This window comes from Syngnathus scovelli, chromosome 11 (genome assembly GCF_024217435.2).
Source record: "Syngnathus scovelli strain Florida chromosome 11, RoL_Ssco_1.2, whole genome shotgun sequence".
NCBI classification, from domain to species: Eukaryota; Metazoa; Chordata; class Actinopteri; order Syngnathiformes; family Syngnathidae; genus Syngnathus; species Syngnathus scovelli.
The window spans coordinates 4,935,688-4,956,857 of NC_090857.1; the positions used below are offsets into that span (position 1 = coordinate 4,935,688).

The 21,170-nt window shown below is 40.8% G+C and overlaps 1 protein-coding gene and 1 long non-coding RNA gene across 5 annotated transcripts in view; one reads left to right on the forward strand and one right to left on the reverse strand.

The window, feature by feature from the left end:
• Nucleotides 1-744: 744 nt before the first annotated feature.
• Nucleotides 745-1,828, forward strand: LOC137840760 (uncharacterized). The gene is made up of 2 exons (XR_011087769.1): nt 745-1,135; nt 1,219-1,828. It is a non-coding gene; the product is annotated as an uncharacterized lncRNA (long non-coding RNA).
• Nucleotides 1,829-5,032: 3,204 nt separating this feature from the next.
• Nucleotides 5,033-21,170, reverse strand: part of kif21b (kinesin family member 21B) — a 38,471-nt gene continuing 22,333 nt past the window's right edge. Inside the window, exons 21-35 of one of the 4 annotated variants that reach the window (XM_049734889.1) lie at nt 20,758-20,923; nt 20,609-20,669; nt 20,479-20,527; nt 19,787-20,037; nt 19,523-19,591; nt 19,339-19,449; nt 17,720-17,758; nt 14,930-15,066; nt 14,671-14,851; nt 14,372-14,536; nt 13,770-13,887; nt 13,501-13,671; nt 10,538-10,737; nt 9,962-10,085; nt 5,033-9,219 (exon numbers count right to left, since the gene is read on the reverse strand). In XM_049734889.1, coding sequence (XP_049590846.1) covers nt 9,986-10,085; nt 10,538-10,737; nt 13,501-13,671; nt 13,770-13,887; nt 14,372-14,536; nt 14,671-14,851; nt 14,930-15,066; nt 17,720-17,758; nt 19,339-19,449; nt 19,523-19,591; nt 19,787-20,037; nt 20,479-20,527; nt 20,609-20,669; nt 20,758-20,923 — 1,818 coding nt within the window. In that variant the 3' untranslated portion in view covers nt 5,033-9,219; nt 9,962-9,985. The remainder of the gene's footprint in view (nt 9,220-9,961; nt 10,086-10,537; nt 10,738-13,500; nt 13,672-13,769; nt 13,888-14,371; nt 14,537-14,670; nt 14,852-14,929; nt 15,067-17,719; nt 17,759-19,338; nt 19,450-19,522; nt 19,592-19,786; nt 20,038-20,478; nt 20,528-20,608; nt 20,670-20,757; nt 20,924-21,170) is intronic. The other 3 variants (XM_049734890.1, XM_049734892.1, XM_049734893.1) reach the window with 3 other exon arrangements.

The following is a 21,170-nucleotide window of genomic DNA, read 5'->3' on the forward strand; positions in this document are numbered from 1 at the left end:
ATCGGGAAGTCTTGATTCCAACTTGATCACAAGTGAATTGAGCTTTTCTCAAACCTTTCTGATGCAGTATGAAGAGCATCTGTTGTCTCTTACCGTAAGCTGATGATGAGTTAAGATGCTATGTGGAGGCCATTACCACCAATAAATGAACAGCATTTAGTGCAAATTGACCTCTGGGGACTGGTTAGAATGCTCCGGAGTTATTTGCGGCAGTGGCTGCTTTGAGTCACCACTGGCATTTAAATTGATTACAGCGGGGATGGGCAACTTAAATTCTAGCAAGGCCACAAAGGAGCACGCACCTCCTAATTGCAAGTACTGTATGGTAAGAAGGCATTTCATTCTAAATTTTAATTTAAAAAGTCTTTTTTCAAACTTGAGTCTTGAAAAAGAGGGGGTCGTTTTATAATCAGGGTTGTCTTATATTCGGGCCAATACGGCATTTTATTGTCCAACCAGAGTTTATCTGTCTATAAAATAGCCATGCCAACAGATGAGAAACGTTCAGAAGAAACGAATCAACTATAATAAACCGTATGCTGTCAGGTATCCTCCAGCTAGTTTAATAATATGCATGTACAACATAAAAATTGTTCAAAATGAAAGCAACAACAATGTCAGCTCAAATAGTTATTTGTTTTTTTTAATTTGGTGGAGTCAATTCAATCAGTTTCAATTTTGTGTGAATAGAAAGAAACAATTGAATTCTGAGCAGTCATTCTGTATCTGAAATGGAACGTGTTCAACGACTAGCTTGTCAATATTGGAAGCACGTTTTTCCTCCCTGCTTATCACTGCATGTAATCACAACTGAAGCGCCAATGAATATGCATCTCGGTGTTTTTAATACAACTGATACGGTCAACCACTTGGCTTCAGACGTGTCCCGGCAAGAATAGGAGCTGCTTTTTTTTTCCATCAAGTCACTCAACAAAATTTTAGATAAGAAATGTTCCAATATCCCGGTGTTGGTATTTTGAAGGTAGCACAGATCAAGTGGGCTCATAAATAAGATAAGATGGGGAAGGTTGGTAATGTTTGATGATAGGATGACGGCTCAAAGGTCAAAGTCTGCTTTTTGATCCACCTTCACGTTTCACCCGTATTTTTCAGAGTGAGTTGAAATCTTTTACCGGTGAGTGTTTTATTGAACTTCTTCATTTCTAAGTTGGCATGTTAAATCCCAAGAGGTTTTCTTACTGGGTGTTGCCTCTTTAGCGTCATGGTGGAGCTGGCTTTCTACCCAGGGGTGGCGCTTATGTACTTTTTTGCGGTGATGAACGCCACCAAGTCGGATCGTATCGAGCTGGATGAGCGGGCGTCCGTCAACGTCTTCTGTCTCTTTGTATTGATGCAGCCACTGTGTTTGGTGTTTGGGGGGTACACCGGCATGGCCACGTACCTCCTCACCGCACTGGTCTCCTACAACTTCCTGCCATGGAAGAAGACCAAACAGACGGGGAAAGAACCAAAGAAGACGACCAAACAGACGGGGAAAGAACCAAAGAAGACAAAGTGAACAAAAATACATTTTGGTTAGACTGAGTTGACTGACAGGAAAAATGTCTTCATGCTTATTTGCTTTGTGATGTATAATTTGTTGGTCTGGTTAGAAAAAAAGCACAGTATTTTCTAAGAATGATGAGAATATTTTTTTTAAGCAGATAAAATTATGGTTTAATAAAACTTGTATTGTCACATAAAGTTCTTTTTAAATTTCTCTATGTACACTAGAAAAATCCTGAATTTTTTAGTCATTTTTGGTCTCATTTATCACATCAATTTGACATTTGAACAAACATTTGATCAATAAACAGTTTGAAGGTTTGTCACATTGTACCTGAGCGCAATATACATTTGTGCTGCTCATCCCACAAATGCTCCATATGTTGCGTCATTAAAAAGAAAATAAACTGGCTTTCTGAGAATCATTCTTTCAAGTTGTGAAAATAACCTCCCCCGGGGAACATCATGTTCGATCCTTGTTGTATGTGTAGTTTTGAATTATAACCATGTTCCTAAGTGCATTTCTGTGTGTCTTTTGTGTTAGTGATGAAAAAACCTGGAAACATTTGAAAAAAAAAACAATCTGGCTAACAGTCTTTGTCTCTTCTCCATATACATGCAGATGTGCTCACAATCTGAAAATGGGAATATTTATGCAGACATTTTAGACACCCTCCACCCTTAAAATCCTCTTCGGGGGTCATTTACGCTCCCCGAATGATTTGTTTCATTCAAATAGTGATTTATAGCACCAAAGCATGTACCAGCACGGTTGTTTTTGTAATATATTATTTTCCGTTGAGGTTATGTAGAACTACGGGGAAAATTATGAATCATTTGGCAATGTTTACCCTTTCTCTTATGGCAGTAAATGTGAGGTATATTCTCATTTACCCTCCTAATTGGCACATCAGCAAGGCTGCCTTCTGCATCATCCATTATTTAAAGCAGAATAAATATTCACGGCCCTCAGGTATACTGCTCATTTATTGCTCTTTCCACAAGTCTGCTCATTCCCCCCCCACACACAAGGTCCTTTTAGCTGAATTACTTGCCTTGGTTGCTCACCATCTGTCAAGCTCAGCGCATCTCCTCAAGCCGCTTTGTTTGCCGCCAATTAGCACGTTCTTGGCTGTATGTCGGAGGTGGACTTTCTGGAGGTGCTCTCATCTTCCCTATCAAGGGCAAGAAAAGGAATGGAAGCGTTAATGATCACGGCAGGATTGTTGTTTTTACCAGGATGATCTACTTTCTTCGACTGTGCCGAATATCTCATGGCCTAACATGATAATGATTTTGCTACTATGATAACAAAGTTGAAATATTACCAGGGGGAACAAATTGGAGTAGGTAAACTGAAACATCAAGTGCTAGCCACAGCCATTTTTTATAATCCCCCCAGAATTATTCACTTTTTGATGGTGTCATCGTCCAATGAAACATCTATCTTCAGCAAGCTTTTTTGTTTTATGGTAAACACGACAAGCGTGACAGAACCATTCTGAAAAGCAATTCACTTTTAGGCTGGGAAGAAACGCGGCCAAAATAGCTCTACGTATCGACACAAATGATTCCTGACAAAGTGAAGGACATAAATGCATCGATTTAATTACATTGCTGCATGTTACAGTGCATGGTGCCAAGTCTCGAGGGAGGTTGTAATGAGTAAACGTGTTATCAGGCCAAAAGGTAGCACAACTGAAGATTTGGAGTCCTTGAATTGGAGCTGTCAGAACAAAAACTTTTCTTAATTTATGAACTTAATTTATGTTCAGACAGCTACAAGATGAACTTTGAACATTGAGAATGTGATTTTGTCAATCTGTGCAAGTTGAATCCTCTAGAGTCTTTGCACCGGTCCTTTTATTATTGCCATTTGCCGGTGTATCGCAACGGGACACAGTGATGGATGGGCAAGTGAGAACTTTCATTTCCAGTGATAACCACCACGTGTTATTAATGTTTACACTCACACACACATAAGCAGTGACCATGTAAGGACTTTAATATTCACTGCAGGTATCTGCCTGAATTTACTCCTTATGTTGGCACGGTGATTGATGGCCCAACGAGGACATGGATCGGCATGGATCAGCAAGTAAGAGGCTTGGCTGAAATGTTGCAATGTAATCAAAGTGAGGAAGACGCCGGAATCAAATTCCTGAAGGTTTTTTTCTTTATTATTATTTTTATGTGGGACGAGCAGATGGAACGCATCCTGCTGGGATGTGACGGCTGTGCCGCGTATATGGATATTTGTTTGTGACTGGCATCTTCAAATGGCTTTCGGCTCCACTGAGGCGTTAATGGCCGTCATACATCACACCGTCGGTGAGTCCCGTTGCGACTGTGGCAAGTGTTGCCCCGCACGAGTTAATGATCAGCGTTCGCAATGGGAATGAAGATGTATTCTTTTCTTGGGAGTAAATCTTGACATAGAAATAGTTGTAGGTGGGAGAAAAAAAAAAAAAAAAATGTGTCCATCTGTTATGTTTTCTTTTATTTGCAACAATTAGTCAGCATATTTATTTTTGGTTGTAATTGAATGCATTGAGGCTAATCAAACCATCTGGAAAGAATATAAAGTTAACAAATTTCAAGTTTAGTAAGTGCAAGGCAATTAGACTCGAGTCTTATCCTAATGTGTTAGCAAAGTTAAACGTAAAGTATTTTGTTATTGACAGATAACATTTCTTTGATTTTAAATGCATGATGCACTTCCCCTTCTCCACACCTAAGAGAATCTAGGTATGCTGATATGCAGACCAGAATCTTGCCACCTTAGTGGAGGTCCGCAACGCTCCACTGGGTGCATTTTGCTTCTATTTAAAACCACTGACATAAATGCAGGCTGACAATTTGTGACATGGCGGAGAAAGGGAAGGAACGCTATTGATATTGAATATGAACATTCACTCGTAGCTTCTGAAAGAGAACGATGTCCTGCATTGTTTTGGTAATTGATTTACAAATTAATATTTGCTTTGAATATTGACATTGTCTCAAGCTAATAAAGCAAAGCTAAGCCAACTGTTGTTCCGTAAATTGCAAATATCACGATGGGTTGTTATCCTGCTCAAAATTGAAATGTCACCTCAGTCTTGAGCTCAGGAGCGCTTTGGTTTGTCAAGGATGTCTCTGTACACTGACAAAAAAAAAAAAAGGCAACATATTGCACATGATTAAAATGTGCCACTCTGACATATATTGGATTATTTTCAAGGAGATGGATGGTAAATTGTTTTTACCAGTTTTTTTAATCATGTGCAAACAATGAACACATTTGTACTAATTACATTCAAAAGATTTTCCCAGATAACATCTTGCTCCAGAGCGCTTTTGACCTCTGAAAATATGAAGTAATCTATTTTGGAATAAGAGATTGAAGACGTTCACTGTAGGCAATTCAGAGGTTGCCATGGCAATGACATAAATGTCTCCTTTCATTCTCAGGTTATCTTATTACATACTACTGCTTGAACACAAAGCATTGAAAAACAACTGAAAGTAGTTCCGACAAAGTCGATCACGTTTTGTTAACTTATTTATTGTGTTCAGGGAACGTTGTATTTGTCATTAAATATTTACTTACATTATATACACTGAAACATGTTTGTACATGGCTTGGTTCTCATGCATATTTTCATACATTTGAAAAAAAAAAAAACTGTACACACATTTACACTCATTTTTAAAGAATGAGTAATCTGTGCAATTAAAAGGCACAAATGACCTTTGACCCTGCATTCATGTCACATCAAGTATTGATTTCACAGACATTGCAACGTATATTTGTACAAGAGATGTGTGACCGAGAGCTGGCGGCTAGCAGCAAAGAAGTAAGCAGCCCTCTTGATTGTGCGCAAATGCAATCCCGTCCCGGGGGCCGGGGGCCCAGATGATGAAAAGACTTCTCAGCCGTTAATGACCCAGCAAGCGGAGATATCCGCAGACTTAAAACAGAATCCCAATTTGTAGGACGAAGCTTCAGCTACAAAGACATTGTGCTGGTGTAAGGCCCGTTGGCTGAGGCACAAGGCGCAAGTCGAGCGAGTGACTGAGCTTCTATTTCTTCATGGTGACGCGATGGGCGGGCTGGGTGCTAATTGCTAATCGCAGGCGAGCGAAGTATTGCAGAGACCGATCACGGAATCAATTGAAATCTGATGGCAAGTCATTCTTACTTCCATGTTTGTTTGGGAGTAAAATATTCCTTCCACTATTTGTTTTCCAGAGCCTATCCTTAATGATATTGAGCTTTGGTAGAAAGTCCTTTTTTTTTTTTTTTTTTAAATCATAGCTGCATAGTGCCTTGAGCTGGTTGGAGGCTCAATTGTACCATTACGCATGGTAACAAATCTCTCATGAGATTTTTTACTGTTCGTCTGCAAACACCTTTCTTATTTTTTTTTCTTTTTATCGTAATAAAATGAATCAAGGTGCCAGTGGAAGACTGGACTTGCATGAACAAAAGTTTGCATGCAGCTCTCTCTACATTTACAACACAGGCAGACATATAAGAGTCTTCCTATGTCAGCACATTTGACGAATAGCAATAGAACCGTCTGCTGAAGATCTAAACGGGTGAGTTCTTTGCGCTGTAGTTACGTTTCATACAGTACATTTGTGGACTATTCACAACAGTGGCCAGTGGCTACTATTTTAAAAAAAACATTTAAGGCCTAACTTTCAGAGTATGAAAGAGTATTTTCAGTCTGAGATTGGCAGGCTCTGTATCCCTAGAAATAAGGCCGATAATAATCAAGGATTAACTTTAAATGTTACTTTAAGACTGGGTTTGATCAGCGGGGGAAAAATAACAAAGGTCATTTTAGGTTTAGTCAACAGTCTTGCCTCGAATGAAATTACAAAACTTAAAAGGACCTTTTTTTTCCCTCAACTTTTTTCTCCACACATGGCCAGTAATACTCTTTCGTAGCAGTGAATATGAAGCGAGAAAGTCAGTTTGCAAACATGAAAGTTATGGCATGACTATTTACACAACGTCAAGCGGTAAACTGTCATTGGACAAACCTTTCTTTAGAACCAGGCACAAACTTTGAAGGGAATGATGGCCAGATTAAAAAATGGATCTTGAAGGGAAGGAAAAGCGATGACTTTGAAATCTATCCAGTGTGATACCGTGGCGAATTGGATGCAGGTGTTAAGCACTGAGGCTGATCATTCCAAACTGCAATCTCCTTTCTCAGATTTGCAATCATTCAGTTAGTACCATGAACATTGTGTGTTTAGATAGGGGGCCACTCACAGTGAGATCCTCTCCTCACCAGGTATGACCTAGAAATATGAAAAGTGGCAAATGGCTTTGATTGGCTAATTGGCACAGACTAAAATACAGTAACGCCAACGCTGGAAGCCAAATCCTATATAAATCCTCCACTGATTTACACAACAAATTGTGAAAACCTACTTTTAAGATTTTTACAGCAGAGCAAGACTACGCAGAAAAGTATCGATATAAAACAAAAATGAAAATGTAGAAGTAGTATGAACAGGGTGATACGGTTAAGAGCACCCTTTTACACAAAGGCATTTTGAAGAAAAAAAAAAAAAAGCGACCCAAAACAATCACATCAAGTGATGACAAACTAAAATGATCCTTCAACCTGTACCTGAGTTGCTCCACATATAAAAAAATATATAGAAACCAACAACACGTCTGGCAGTGACGCAGGTCCACATACTTGCGCTGATAAAAACAACAAATTGCTTTTGGAGTGTTTCAGCAGCGAGTGAAACTAGTTTGTACTGCAGAAATTCAGTGTAACACAACCTTGCATCATTTCAAAGAATTTGTGTCATGTACAGGGTGCAGGAGCTTGAGCTTGGGCTGGGGGGGATTTGGCTTATTTTGATTGCTTGAAGAATCACGTCCAAATTAGATGTTCTACAACAACAAACAAGGAAATCCAGTGGACATTAATTCTACCATCAGTGCCCGGAAGAAATGTGTTCCGACTCTTTAATGAAGCAACTGAAGTGTGGAGGGAGATTTCAGAATCCCTCTCAGTTGTGACCTGCTTTCCAGCAAAAAAAATCTCCTCCGCAGAGCAGCCGGGAGAAATGTGACAGCGCTAATCAAATTAGCTTCACACAGACTTTCACTTGCCGGGAAAAGGGGGAACGCAGAAAGCAGATTTCCACCTCTGCTGTCAGAGGTGGAGATCTGCCATCCTTCTCGGTTTTTCAGGTTCTGTGTTACTCCTCGTACGTGTGAACAAAGTGTGATTTGTTACATTTTGCACATGCCGTGAGTAGACTCTATTGGTCATTCTCTCCTTGGAAGAGCGACATCAAGTACAGCGGAACCTCTGGAATTGGAACGCCCTAATTCCGAAGACTTTAATGTCAAACAAAGGTTCAATGCAATTTCTTGTAAGACATCACACAAGACGTCAGTAATTAATTGTCAAAGACTTTGGCTCAGAGGATGTCAAAGGAATCACTCAGAATGAGGGCTTGGCTTTTTCTTTGGCTTCTGATCTTTATGGTATGGAAGACATTTTTCTTACGTTTCCCCATTTCTTTTTCCGCGTAGGCAGCAAGTAACAATGAAGAAAAATAAGACACCTTCATCATTACAGTTAAAGTGCTTGAAGTAATGACAGATGTTTCGCAATCTGTTGAGTTCATCCTAAGAGGTTCCACTGTGCTTGACTTCTGAGTCCGCCAAGGAGCACATCCAGAGATCATTCCAGTCCAGAAATTTGCTTTTCCTGCACTACAGACTGTAACTTTATGATCGATGAGCTTAATTGGCATAATTGCACCCATGCCAATTACCGGATATTCTCAACAATGTAAACAGACTGAGAGGGATTGTTGGGAGCTCTGGTGGGGAGGGGCATGTGGGGGCTGGGACTAATCTGCGGTCGTCTGCAGGGGGTGTTTCGTATTTCTGCTGTCGTCTGGACTTTTTGCACAAGATAATGAAGTCTAGTGAGCTCCTCCAGGGGTAGTATCACCTCGCTTGTGCTACTGGATGTGTGCTTTTCTGTTTGCAAGGTCAGCACAAGACGGGCTGAGCCAACAGAGGGCACATTTGGAGACATAAAGAGCCAGACAAGTCCAGCACCAGATTTTTGTGCAAAGAGACCCGTAAAGGCGTTCTCGCCCACTTGGAAAGCACAGTCCAAAAAACAAATGAGGTAGGGAAAATGAAAATGAAACACTACTTGTTGATTAGCACAGAAAGTGACATAAATAATTAAGAGAAAAATCTGGGGCACAAATTGAGATGTCTAGTTGTGTAACAGCTTGATAAAAATGATGACTGATCTTAAAAAGGACAAAAATCTTTTTTTTTTTCCGGGAAACACAAGGTGTTTACACAGATGTTCCGTATTTTGCTTTTCAATCTCCTCAAGGAACAGGGGAAAGAGCACGGCACTCATCATTTTGTTATGATGAGAGAAATCGTGCTGCCAGCAGCGTCTGCAAGATGCATTTGCCTTGTCCGAGTGGCATCAAGACAGATGGCACTTTTAAATTTCAATTGGAAAAAACAAAAACATGAAAGGAACAATTGTTTATCTTGCCCTTCAGGGAAATGTTCCGTTTTTCACAGTGACAAATAAAAGTGGGATTGCCTCGGTGGTGGAAGTGGGGTCACAGATCACAACCGCCGTCCGTCACTTGTGTTGTCACCTCTTTCTCCACACCTTTGACAGCCAGATCTTCACCGTCTTGTCACTGCAGAGAGGCACGGTGGAGGAGGGAGAGAGATGTGGGGTGTTTTCACAAAAGGGAGGGGAGGGGAGCAAAGGAAGTCAGGAAAACACAGGAGATAAATAACATCAGTGAAGTCTCCATTGAGAGAGAGAGAGACACACACACACACGTTTGCTTTTTTCCACTTTTCAAAAGCTATTTTCAAGCTGATAACTGAAAGTTGCTTGCATGCCAATGTCAATGTTGTCAATTGTCTTCATCACCCACTTTCTGAAATTCATGTGAGCTTATGAGGCTGACTTCACAGTTGCCAAGTTTGGTTTTCATAGAACAAACTAAAAATGCAATCATCTAAATTTGGAGGCTCAAAAGTTGCCCTAAAGTTATTTCTGTTACAACTATGAAACTTCACGGCTGCACTAGACAGTGTTATTTTAGTCCATATTTTTCTGGTTATAAATTGGAATTTACTTTAAAGACAAAATGAGTTTGGCGTCTGTAGAAGAATGGTGATAATTCCAGATAATTGATAGGGAAAGATGGGCCGACAATAGTAATTAGTTTGGAACGGAAAATAATTCATGTGTGCCAGAGGAATGTTCAACCCTTTGCAGTTCATTGTTTTACTGCACGGATTGTATCACTTGTTTTCTATACAGCAGCAGAAACCTTTTTCATAATGACAGGAGAGCAGAAATAGACCAATGAAAATGAAGGTGACAGAAAAGTACTAGGGAAGGAAAAGGAAAGGATAAGAAAGTACCAGAGGAAGGAAGGAAGGTGCTAATCATGGGAGGCTGGTGGCTCGGCCCTTGATGGCGAGGACCCGGCGAGGAAGACACGGGGTCAAGCCGGGCACATAGTTCCATAATTTCACTCTGCAATCACTGGCGGTGCCATTTTGAGACAAACGCATTGTTGTCCAGTAGGATCATAGTAGCGGTAGAATGGAGGAGGATAACGAGGGGGGAGGACGGAAAGCAGAGGGAGGAAAAGTCAGTCAAGATGAGGGGGGCATTTTTACAAAAAATCATTTTACCTCTAATCAACATTTAAGAAACCGCTCATTTAAGAAACTTCTTTCACATTGAGTTTGACACCAGGAAGACCAATGACAGGAAAAATGTTCTCCTGATTTTCATTTTATGCCCATTTTTTTTTTTAATCTCATTATTTCTCAATGGGAGATTTATCTGTCCAACCGTGCAGTTAGGGGGGAACCCTTTGAACGTAAGCTTCAGTTGCAAAAAATAGGTCCTTTCCCAACAGAGTTCATTAATTGCATACTGTGGTATCCTCTGAGTGAGATTCATGGTAGTGCAGAAGCAACCCAAGTTACCTGGACGCAGTAAAAATCTGCTTGGAGTTGGTACATATGGCATTAATAGGGCTGTCGTGTGCTTTGACTTCTCCTATGGGAGTGAAGTTGTCGACGTTCCACACCTTCAGCATGCCGCCCCGACAGCCGCTGAGCAGCAACGGCCTCGCCGGGACGTAAGCCAGGGCGCACACCCAGTCTTTGTGGGCGATGGGGATTTGCTGTTGAGTAAGGGAGAGGGATGCTGAGTCAACAAAAGGGAAACTTTCTCAATTTAGCACCATTCAGTCAAGAAACATGAGCTGCCTTGTGTATGAAAAGTGACTCCCAATGACACAAACCTCAAAGTAGCTGGTGTTTAAAAAGAGAATTGCAGCAGCTAATAATTACGCTTGTTTATTTGTGCCCTGTTCAACCATGTTAGTGCTCAAGTGGCAAACTTTCTTGTGTCAAATACTCGACAAACGGGCACATTTTCTGCTTTTCAAAGTATGACAAAACAAAATCTTTTTTTTTTTTCCATGCAAAGAAAAAATGAAATACAATGAAAAAATCTAAAATTCCGCTCTACAAAGACAGCCTGTGATCTGTCGGTGTGTTTTTTTGTCTTTCTCCATCCCTCTCTAGCTCTCTAATTTCCCTCATGCGTTCTTCTCTGCATGGTCTCACATATTGTTTGGAACAAACTACCACATGCTGACAAAAATACCTGGCAAATGGTATGAATGTAGATATAATACCTCCCCCGGGGAGCTTTTAAGTAAAACCCCAACCATGCCTGAGCTCAAAATGGAAGTAGATACAAACATATAAAATGCAGACTTGAAGGAAAATGGACTTTTGCTTTTATATATAATATAGTTGAGCCTCTATGGAGCTCTTGCCATTTCATAAAGCGCGAATGTAAGCAATGAATTAGGTTTTGTTGCTGGCTCATTTGTGCAAATGTGATTCTTTTTTAACTTTTGTGTATTCTCTTTGTGCTGACAACATGGTGGTTCAAATGCTGTTTTGCGTGACATCATACTAACGAGACTTTAGCTGTTGTTTTTTGCCACCACAAAAGGGTATCTCAAATAGAAGTCTATTATATAACGGTAAAAATTTTAAAAAGCAAGCTTCAACGCTCACCCACAAAATATAGTGATAAACATATTTTTATACTCACGCCATACCGATTGATTTTTAAAATGCTAATGTAAAACATCGCCCGTAAATTGCGGTGTATTTTTCTTAATGACAATGACGCATTGAGATGTGAAGTGAATTCAAACTACTGCGTACGGTATCGCGGGTCTTCAAGTGCACTCGATAAGCGGGAACTCATTATTGGGGTCAGCAAAGGTTTGTCAGTTCGAGATGGGATCTATAGGTCAGAAAAGGTTCAGTGGCTCTCTCTTAATACATAAATTAAAGAAAATATTAGAAGTGAAGTAGCGCCAAAATGGAGAACACGAAATGGAACACAAACAACGACCCAGTGTGAGGTTTTTGTCACAGTTGTTTTGCAATGGGGGGGATCGTACCTTTGAATCTTCCAGGTTAAAACAAATTAAATCACTGCTAATATTTAGAAGAAAAAAAACATTCGTTGGATTCTTCATTGACTAGTACATGGAACCATTAATTGCTTGGTCTGGTGAGTAAAATATTTGGTCTGACAACCTGACGGCACAAAAGACACCAGATGGTGTGATAGAATAAATAAAAGATGGCAAAGCCGCATTGCATGAACCCGGTGTCCAACTGAAATTACACCGTGTACGTACAGAAGTGTTTTTGAGAGTTATATTTACACTTACACTGTGTAGATTAATTATAAACAAAGTGCTCCATTGCTTCCCGCGAGGTTGTGCACTGTACTTTTCCACACAAAGGTTGAGAACAAAACAGCTCCACGAGGAGGTAGCGTTCCAGAGCCGTAATATACAACAATATGATTTTATATCCCGTGCTTGCTTTCGGATGCAACTTCATAATTAGACAAGAGGCTGTAAAATAGATTGTATTGGCTCTTTGGTAAATGAGGTAGAGGTGAGACGCCACGGACCGCAGCACCGACTCGGATTTAAAAGAGTCTTTGAACAGCGCCTTATTTTCTTATTTAGTCTCCTGGGAGAAATTAGGGGGAAAATGATTGAAGATTGAAGCAAAAATAAAAAATAACTTATTAAAAACTTGACAACGCGCTGCTTAATATGCAAATGAATGTGCATGCGAATGAAGTCTCACAAGGTGCAAGATTATGCATTTTTAACATAGGCAGGCGATACACAAGAGACAGCGCGGAAGGAAACACGCACGCACGCAAAACACACGCTTTCTTTCCCTCTGAAACTTGGGCCCTGATGTTGACACACTTTCCTGCCACTTGACACACAAGCACCAAAGAGTGAATACCGTGTATAAATGAGGAAAAGAAGGAAGCACTGCGGTGACAGGCAGCTCAATGACACTCCTCACATAACACATGAAAAGAAATATTCACCGCCTTCCTGTAATGAGAACTGAAAAGTGTTGATGGAATTGCATGAGCCCCGAACTTGACACAAATGCGCCTGACGGGCACATCCGCATTGTCGGAATGACATGAGCTCCTATTAAGTGCCCTTCCAGATCAACTCAACGTCGAGGGTGCAACTGATTGACCCCGTAGCCAGACAAAAGTGCAATTTTGTTCAGCCTGACCCACTAACCCTTTGATATGGAAGATGTGGAAGCAGCTCGCTAAAAGGACATTGTTAATGGCAGACGATAGATGCCTTAAACATCAAGCTAATTTAACATAGATGGTTTCTTTAAATCTTATAAAGCAGCAATCCCCACTCTGGAGCAGAAAAGTCTTTGTGTCATTGAGTGTTTTTTGCAGTTGTTGACACCAGTCACATGTAACCTAGATTTTATCACTTGAGCGACGGCATATGTATTTATTATTCAGCTGGCATTCTTCTGAAACAATAGGCCACAACACACACAAAGCATACCTGACTGAGCTCCTGCTGTTCCAAATCCCATTTTTTAATGCCGTTGTCTCTCGATCCACTGAACAGCACGTCTCCCTGCACGGTCAAACATTCGATGCCGTCGTAATGCGGTGGCTCAAAGTTATGAGCCGGGCCGATGTTACCCGGAGTCCCCTCCGCCACATCGAAGACCTGGAAATACACGGTGAAGTACAAAACACCGTGAAATTTAACGATTATCCTGACAATGTTACTAAAAATCTGATTCAGGTCTAAAATGGTGCAACTACCTTTACGTAATGGTCTTTCGAGCCAGTGATGACTTGATCTTTGCCCAGCAGAGACTGTCCCACCGTCAAACACATAACGGAACCAATGTGGCCGGTCAGCTTGCCCAAAGCTTGCATCCTAAACACACACGTACAAGAAGTTGAAGCTCATTTTCACTGCACAAAAGCCTTTTTCAATTTCACCAATAAACCCGGCTGAGCCAAAGCCCTGTCACAGAGGCCGACTTGATACTAATAGGGTCTATATTAAATGCATTTGGATCTTGGCAGAATTCCTACGCATCAATAAACTCTGAGATTTTCTGGTTTCTCTGTGTCCCTCAAGAAAAATGAAAAAATATAAATACAAAATATAAAGAGTGTTAACACCTTCACAAAAAAAAAAAGTATCTTCTATAAAATGATGAAAAGTATTTCTTGCAATTGATGTCGGATTTGTGTCTGTCAGTAATCATTAAAAGGAAAAAAAATTAATTAAGAAAATCTATAAAAATCATAAAGGAGCTTTATAAGTAGATTGCACACTGTGAGACATATTTTGTTGACGCACAAATAAAAAAAAGAATATTATTCAAGCAATAAAACAAAAGAATGTTCTGTACCTGTTGAGATCCCAGATGCGAACCGTGTTTCCAGTAGCGGCATACAAAACAGATCCTGATGGATTGAGTGCAATTTGGTTGATCTGACATTCACCATGTGCAAATGTTATTGTGCGGGTGGTGGCGCCGGCACACGCGTCGCCTGACACCACTTGTCCTGATGAACTGGATGAACGGGAGAGAAAAAAATAAATAAATGTACAAACAAAGGACAGATTCAGCTGCATGAAATAATGTTACTTTTTTGTTGTACCATAATAAATAATTACACAGCCTGTAACTAGTGGACAAGCACTTACGTGAGTGTACGGACGCACTTGGCCGAATCGCGTATGTCCCACACCTTGATGTAGGACGTCGAGACGGAAAAGACCAAACCCGAGGAGGGACAGTATTTAACCGACACCACGTTGTTGGGATGACCTTTAAGCGTGGCAATCTCCTGACCTGTCACCAGGTTCCACATCTTACAGGTACGATCTGGAACATAAGACGATGCTTTCAATGAATTTCTTTTCAACCACTTTGGTTTTATCAACGCTTTGCTGAAGTGTTTACCTTTTGATCCAGTGAACAGCAGCTCATCTGTGGCGTCCACACACAGGACGGGCTTTGAGTGGCCCTCGGCTACAGACATACACTGCAGGGGGGCTGTCCGGCCCCCCTTCACGCCACCGATAGGATTAATCACACCCCTGAAGAAAAATCATCATTGGCCGTGTTACTTCCTCCAGGCAAAACGAGAGCATATGATCGCTCCTATATTTTTACAGATGGAAACATAACCGCAGGCAAACATGCTTTTTCACACACAAAAAAAACAACAACCAGATATTTACTTTTTAAATGTCATTCGCAATGTGTTGTTACAGCTCTTATGCTGCGGCCATTGAGAGTACAGGACAATCTCTTGCTCCAAGTTAAAGTATTTTCATCCACAAGAGCTTTTTGTTAATCGCCCTATTTCTCATCTTACACGCAAACCTCCCATTGTGACTCCTGTTTAAAAGGTACACACAACTGTCTCTGGATGTTCTACGCACTGACCCTCCCTCCCCCCATGTTACGCTGACAGTCCAAAGTCGAAGAGATCCTGGAAAGCAGTCAGCAGAGTGAGACAAGTGCAGGGAGATGGTGAAGGGAGAGGATTGTGAGAAAATTGGTCTCTGGTGGGTTTCTTAATAACACGGGTGGGCTCTGGGCATGTGAAGTGGGTGAGGATGAAAGTGGGTAAAGAAGGATATAGTAAGCAGTGCAACTGGTTGGCCATTCTAATATGTCTTTTTAATTTGTATCTTGAATGTTTCATTAGTCATCGTTGGACTTCATATTCCTGCTGGCTTTTTTTATTGACTTGCAGGGCTGGAGTCGAATCCTGCTCAGCAACCACGGCAGGTGTTGGATGCAATCAGGGCAATTGTGTTGATCTATATTGTTCTGTCAGCAAGATTGTATGAAGAATGATTTGCGTCATCTGAGAGATTTTACTAGCTAGTGTTGAACAGGAAATTGGATAATGGAAAAATGCCCAATAGACAGTAAAAGTGATAATTCTTCTCCAGGTATCTATTCCATTTAACTGGCTGGTGCCAATATAAAAACAAAGCTGGGAGATAAAAGCACAAACATTGCTATCTACTGCAATAATAAACCAAATAAAAAAAAAATCAGCCAACAAACAAAAATAAACAAAACAAATAAAATCATAAAAAGAAAAAACAATGCAAGTGCAACCTGCAGAGAAAAACATAAGGTGACATGCAACAACCATGTTCACCACCTTTATGGGTTGGGGGGCTTCCATGAAAAAAAAAAAACTTTGGCCACCTCCACATCAAAGGGTGACATTTAAAGTATGATTTTTTTTTTTTTAGCCCCCGTCGATCTCAGAATACCAGAAACATTGCAAGGAAAGACATATTTACCTGTAATTTTGGGGGGGAAAATAAATACATTTAAAAAAAGTAACTTGTAAAATGAATAATAAAATAAGAAAGGGAAAGGAGAATGATAATTTAACAAAATAAAAGCTCAGAGTGAAATAAGTCAGTGTATTTTTATAAGCGAACCTCATTCCTGTCTGTTGTCAAGGCTACAGGGAGCTCATTGCTACTGCATTGAATGAAACATTGAATTTTCTTTTGTTTATCTTCCTATTTATATTACGATATACATTTTACATCATCTGCCCCATGTCCCCCCCCCCCCCCATTCAGGATGCAAACTGGAATATAGCGAGCTTCTCGCAGCAGTGGACCGAATAGCACCAACTGCTCCTGCTCTATCAGAATGAAAGATCTCATAGTGTGCAGAGTTATGAAGTATGTAAGAGCAGCTAATGGATGTTGCAGTGCCGAGCTTGGGGGACCGACAAAATAATGAGAAATGTGGAGGCAGATCAGTGTGTGTTCCCTGCATCACACTGAGAAACAGACACAAGTGCCTCTGTGAAAGCCCCATCAAATTGAGAGTTAGTAAGAAATACTGAGAGGAGAAAAGATTTGTGTACATCATTATAAAATGACACCATTTGTGCAATCCTCTTGAACAAAACCTCTAAAGCTCACAAATTAATCTGTGTTGTTATCTTTCACTGGTATAAATACTCAAGGATGAAAGAACACCAGTCTGGCTTCTCGCTAATACAGAACGGTGTCAATTTGGCAGTTTTTCATACAGATTAGATTTGAGAAAAACAAACAAGTGTAAGGTGTTAATTGGCAAGCTTAAAAGTTGTTGAGATGTAATTGCTATTTTTGTACCAAGTTTTGTTTTTTCTGCCATTTTAACATTTTGGCTAAGATTACGAGTTTTTTCTTTTCTCTACGGTTTTGCTTGGAGACTTTTGCAAATCACACACAAAGTCAATTATTCATTGCAGGTAGTAAAGAGTCAGAGGAAAATAATAACAAAAGAAAAATACACCGTCTGTTTCGTATTGTGTACCATCTCATTAATGTTGCGTCATTTATTTCTTTTTGAAGAATGTTACTTCCAAAAGTTTTATAATGATGACTCGGGTACCATCCATCTAATTTCCACACTGCTTCTCCTCATTAGATTCACAAGTAAACTGGAGCATTCATATGAGAAAGACTTTTTTTATAAGATTGTGCTATAAAATCATATTTGCACAAGCAATTTTTATGTGAAAAGTCTATTGCGTGTACTAGCATCACCACAAAGGAAGCACAATCACATGCGAGTGGAGAGGAAAGCGGATGGAGGAGGGACAGGTGGTGAAGAGGCGGCCACAGACGACCACGGGAACCGTGGTGGTGTCATGGTGGCTTAACAAGCAAATGGCAGAAGACACAGACAGAGAAGGAAAAGACACAGTTGGTCTACCTGAGCACCTCGGAGAGCGAGGAATCGCTGTCATCCGACCTGGAGGCAGAAGAGGAAGACGCAGGGTAGGGTGGGATGTCAAGGAGAGGAAAGGTTAATCACACTAAGGAAAGGCAGAAGGGTTACTGGCAATGGGTTTACGAAGGAGGAGGGACTCGGGAAAATATTTTTCTGTGATCACTAAACACCAAATGAGTTCTATGCATGACTGAAGAAAGATGTCATGTTTGGGAGCCGCCACGCTGTTTTAGCTGACAGGTTACTCACAAAAAAAAAAAGACCTCAATGTCATATTTGGGGGAATTCATAGGTATGCACTATGTTGTAAACAAGAGTTCAACCATCAGTGAGTTCAGATTATTAGGTGACAAAAGACGACATTGAAGTATAAACCTGGGACATTCACAAAATGTAAAATGCTTAAAGAAATGAAAATTAAAAGCAAATTCCACTATACATGCACGTGAGAACAGCAATATTGTCAGTCTACATGTATTGCAGGACCGTTTGTGTTCCAATAAAAGTTGTTTGAAGGGTTATAACATTGTGACATACTGTAGATGCTACGGTAATCATTATTTTGTGCTGATGGTAGTTTTCCATCCTGCTAAGCAAACAGCCATTGAGGGAATTCATACTGACCACTCCCCTCATCTCTACATCTCAGTCTGGAATAAAGAATATGGAATAAAGTTGAGTGTTGAGTTTAAGTCTCAGGTGAAGCGCTCATAAAGACTATGCAGAGATTCAGCAACTTCCCCACGTTGTTGAGTTGAGTCCATTCAAAATGGCTACAACTGACAAGAAGCTGCATGGAAAAGCAATGCATTGACCTACGCCTCCTTCATACCAGAACGAAACATCGGTCTTGAGCATAAAAACATCCATAGTATGAAAAAGAAAACATCTCAGCGAATGAGGCAAAATACAGCGATGAAAAATAAATACAAAGAATGGGCAAAAGCGGCCTGAAATAACAGCTGACATTTGTCAGAATAGTTTTGTTCTTTTCACCATCTCTACACCACCTTTGTTGCCACTCAATATTGTTGGGCTACACTTTGCTCCTGGAGGTTGTTTTTTCTCTTGTGTATCGATGGGGGGAGGAGATGGGAGGGTGAAGAGGGCATACTACACTTTTTTTTTTTTCTTCACTGTGGGCGTCAAGATTTCAGCCTTCCGTATGAATGAACACAAAATAAACCAGAACGTAAACAACTGATGTGTGTCCTTCTTATTATTTTGCATGGATTCCCTGCCAAACATTAAAAAAGTGATGGTGTAATAAAAATTCTTTCTATCACCTATTATCCACATCAGTGTCTCTTGGTCATATAAAACAGAACTGCTCACACCAGTGGTTCCCACGAGAATGGTATTAATGCCACTTGAAGTGTTTGAGGGTCCATGATGGAATGAATGTGTGGATAAACTCACTGGAAATTGCACACACTTAAGCTTCACAAAAGCACAGATTAAGGCCTTTTCTTCTCCAAAGACCTGACCTTCAACCACCCTACGGGACCAGTAAACCAACGAGAAGACATAAAAATAACTCTTCATGGCCGTGAGAGCATGTAAAAGGGAAAAAAAAAAGTACAGCATTTTATTGTACTCACTTGTCCAGTGCAGAACCTTGACTTTGGTTGCTGGTGAGCCTCGAGAACACGTTGCGGTCATTCCTGGTCCTCAGAGGAGGGGAGGACGGTGGTGTATAGCCATCAGTGGGCCTGAGATAAAATCCATAAAAGTGTGAGTGAAAAGCAGAACAATGAATGACATCACGACAAAGGTGATTATCACCTGTATGAACGGTCATAAGATTTCCTTCTGGTGATGGGAGAGGTGTCGTAGCCTCGTGACTGCCTGGGACTAACACACAAAAACAAATAGTCCTCAAGGGAGTATACAAACGCTAAACACACTAATTACAAGTATTATGCCCCGTAAAGCAATTAGCAGTGTTACTGACACTAAAACAACTGGCTGACTCATTTTCAAAATGCAAATGCTCACATCCTACTTGACTTAAGTCAAATTGTACTGAATGAGCATTTTTCAGCTTACAAGGTGTGTCCTCTGATAGGCAAGCTGATGGTGCGTGACACTCTGTCCTTGTGGTAGGGGTCCCGCAGAGAGAGACTGAGACCAAGGCCCAAGCTCGCCTTGACCGTGCTCAGACCGTCCTCCTGGATGTCGGTCAGCGAGGCCAAAGACTTTGTGATTTGCGCCTGCTTGCAGCCTGACAAATGCTCCACGGCGGGACCCAGATACTCGGCCGACACCGCCTTCATCTGAGCTGACAGACGAGGTTCCACCTGCGTGGGAGGTGGAAGCCCAGAGAAATAGGCCGAGTAAAAATCAGCGTAATAACGGAATCAAACGGAAATGCAAAATATAATTAAACTGAAGCCAAGCAGCAAGGAGATGAGCAGGAACACAATACAATAACTGGTCAAAATGAAACTGGGAGGAGGGGGAGTGGGGGGCATTAAAAGATGGAGGACACTCTGTAACGGGAGAGTACATCGGAACTGTGTCAAACGATAAATTATTTCACACTCAACATCAAAGCTGCAGAGGCAACTTGCAATTGCTTGCTTATACTGCCACCATGTGGATAATAAAAGAACATATACGTCATTGGAAGTAAATATTCTGATTTAATACTGTCCGTAATTAAGGCTAGACGTGTTAAAACAAGTGAGTTGCATGCAATAAATAATAAATGAATGCTGAGAGCAAATAAGATGCTTTACCTTTATTTTGAGGTCATCTTGGCTGTTGGATTCTTTCAGTAAAGAGACACTGGAGAAGAAAAAGGGGAGCTCAGGTAAAAAAAAAAAAAATCATTCCAATAACTAAAATGGCAGGAAGATGAAATTTCACCTGTTGTCTGAGGCTTGACTGAACTCAGAAGGTTCCTCATCTGTGCTGGCGTAACCGTTCTCTGAAAGTGAGTTGGGGCGTGAGACATCTCAGTCGGTAAAACACATTGGGCTCAATCAAAATTCACTTATGCAACCATTTGTGCTCACCCTGCTGTACATTGAGAAGGAGAGCCTGCAGTTCAGGGATGCATTCAGCTTTTTCCCGCAGAGCATCGAGGATCATGTGATTTTGGGACGAACCGATCACATCGGTCTGTCTCAGCTGACCCTCCAGTAGTCGGATCTGAGCCTCCTTCTGTGCCACTTGCAAGCTCTAACACACACAAAACCACAAGTGTGACTGTGCTGATGAGTGCCAGCCTCGTGCTTACACAACAGAAAAGACGGAATGTTCACAATGTTTTCATTTGCAAAACATACAAATGTGGTGTCAGTAGAAAATCTGTTTGGTTGATCTATACATGAGACAGAATGCATTTATACCCTCAACGGTCCAGAGTTACAATCTTGAAAACGAAACTTTTTTTTCTTGGTCAAAGCATTGGGGACAAGCTGTTCCA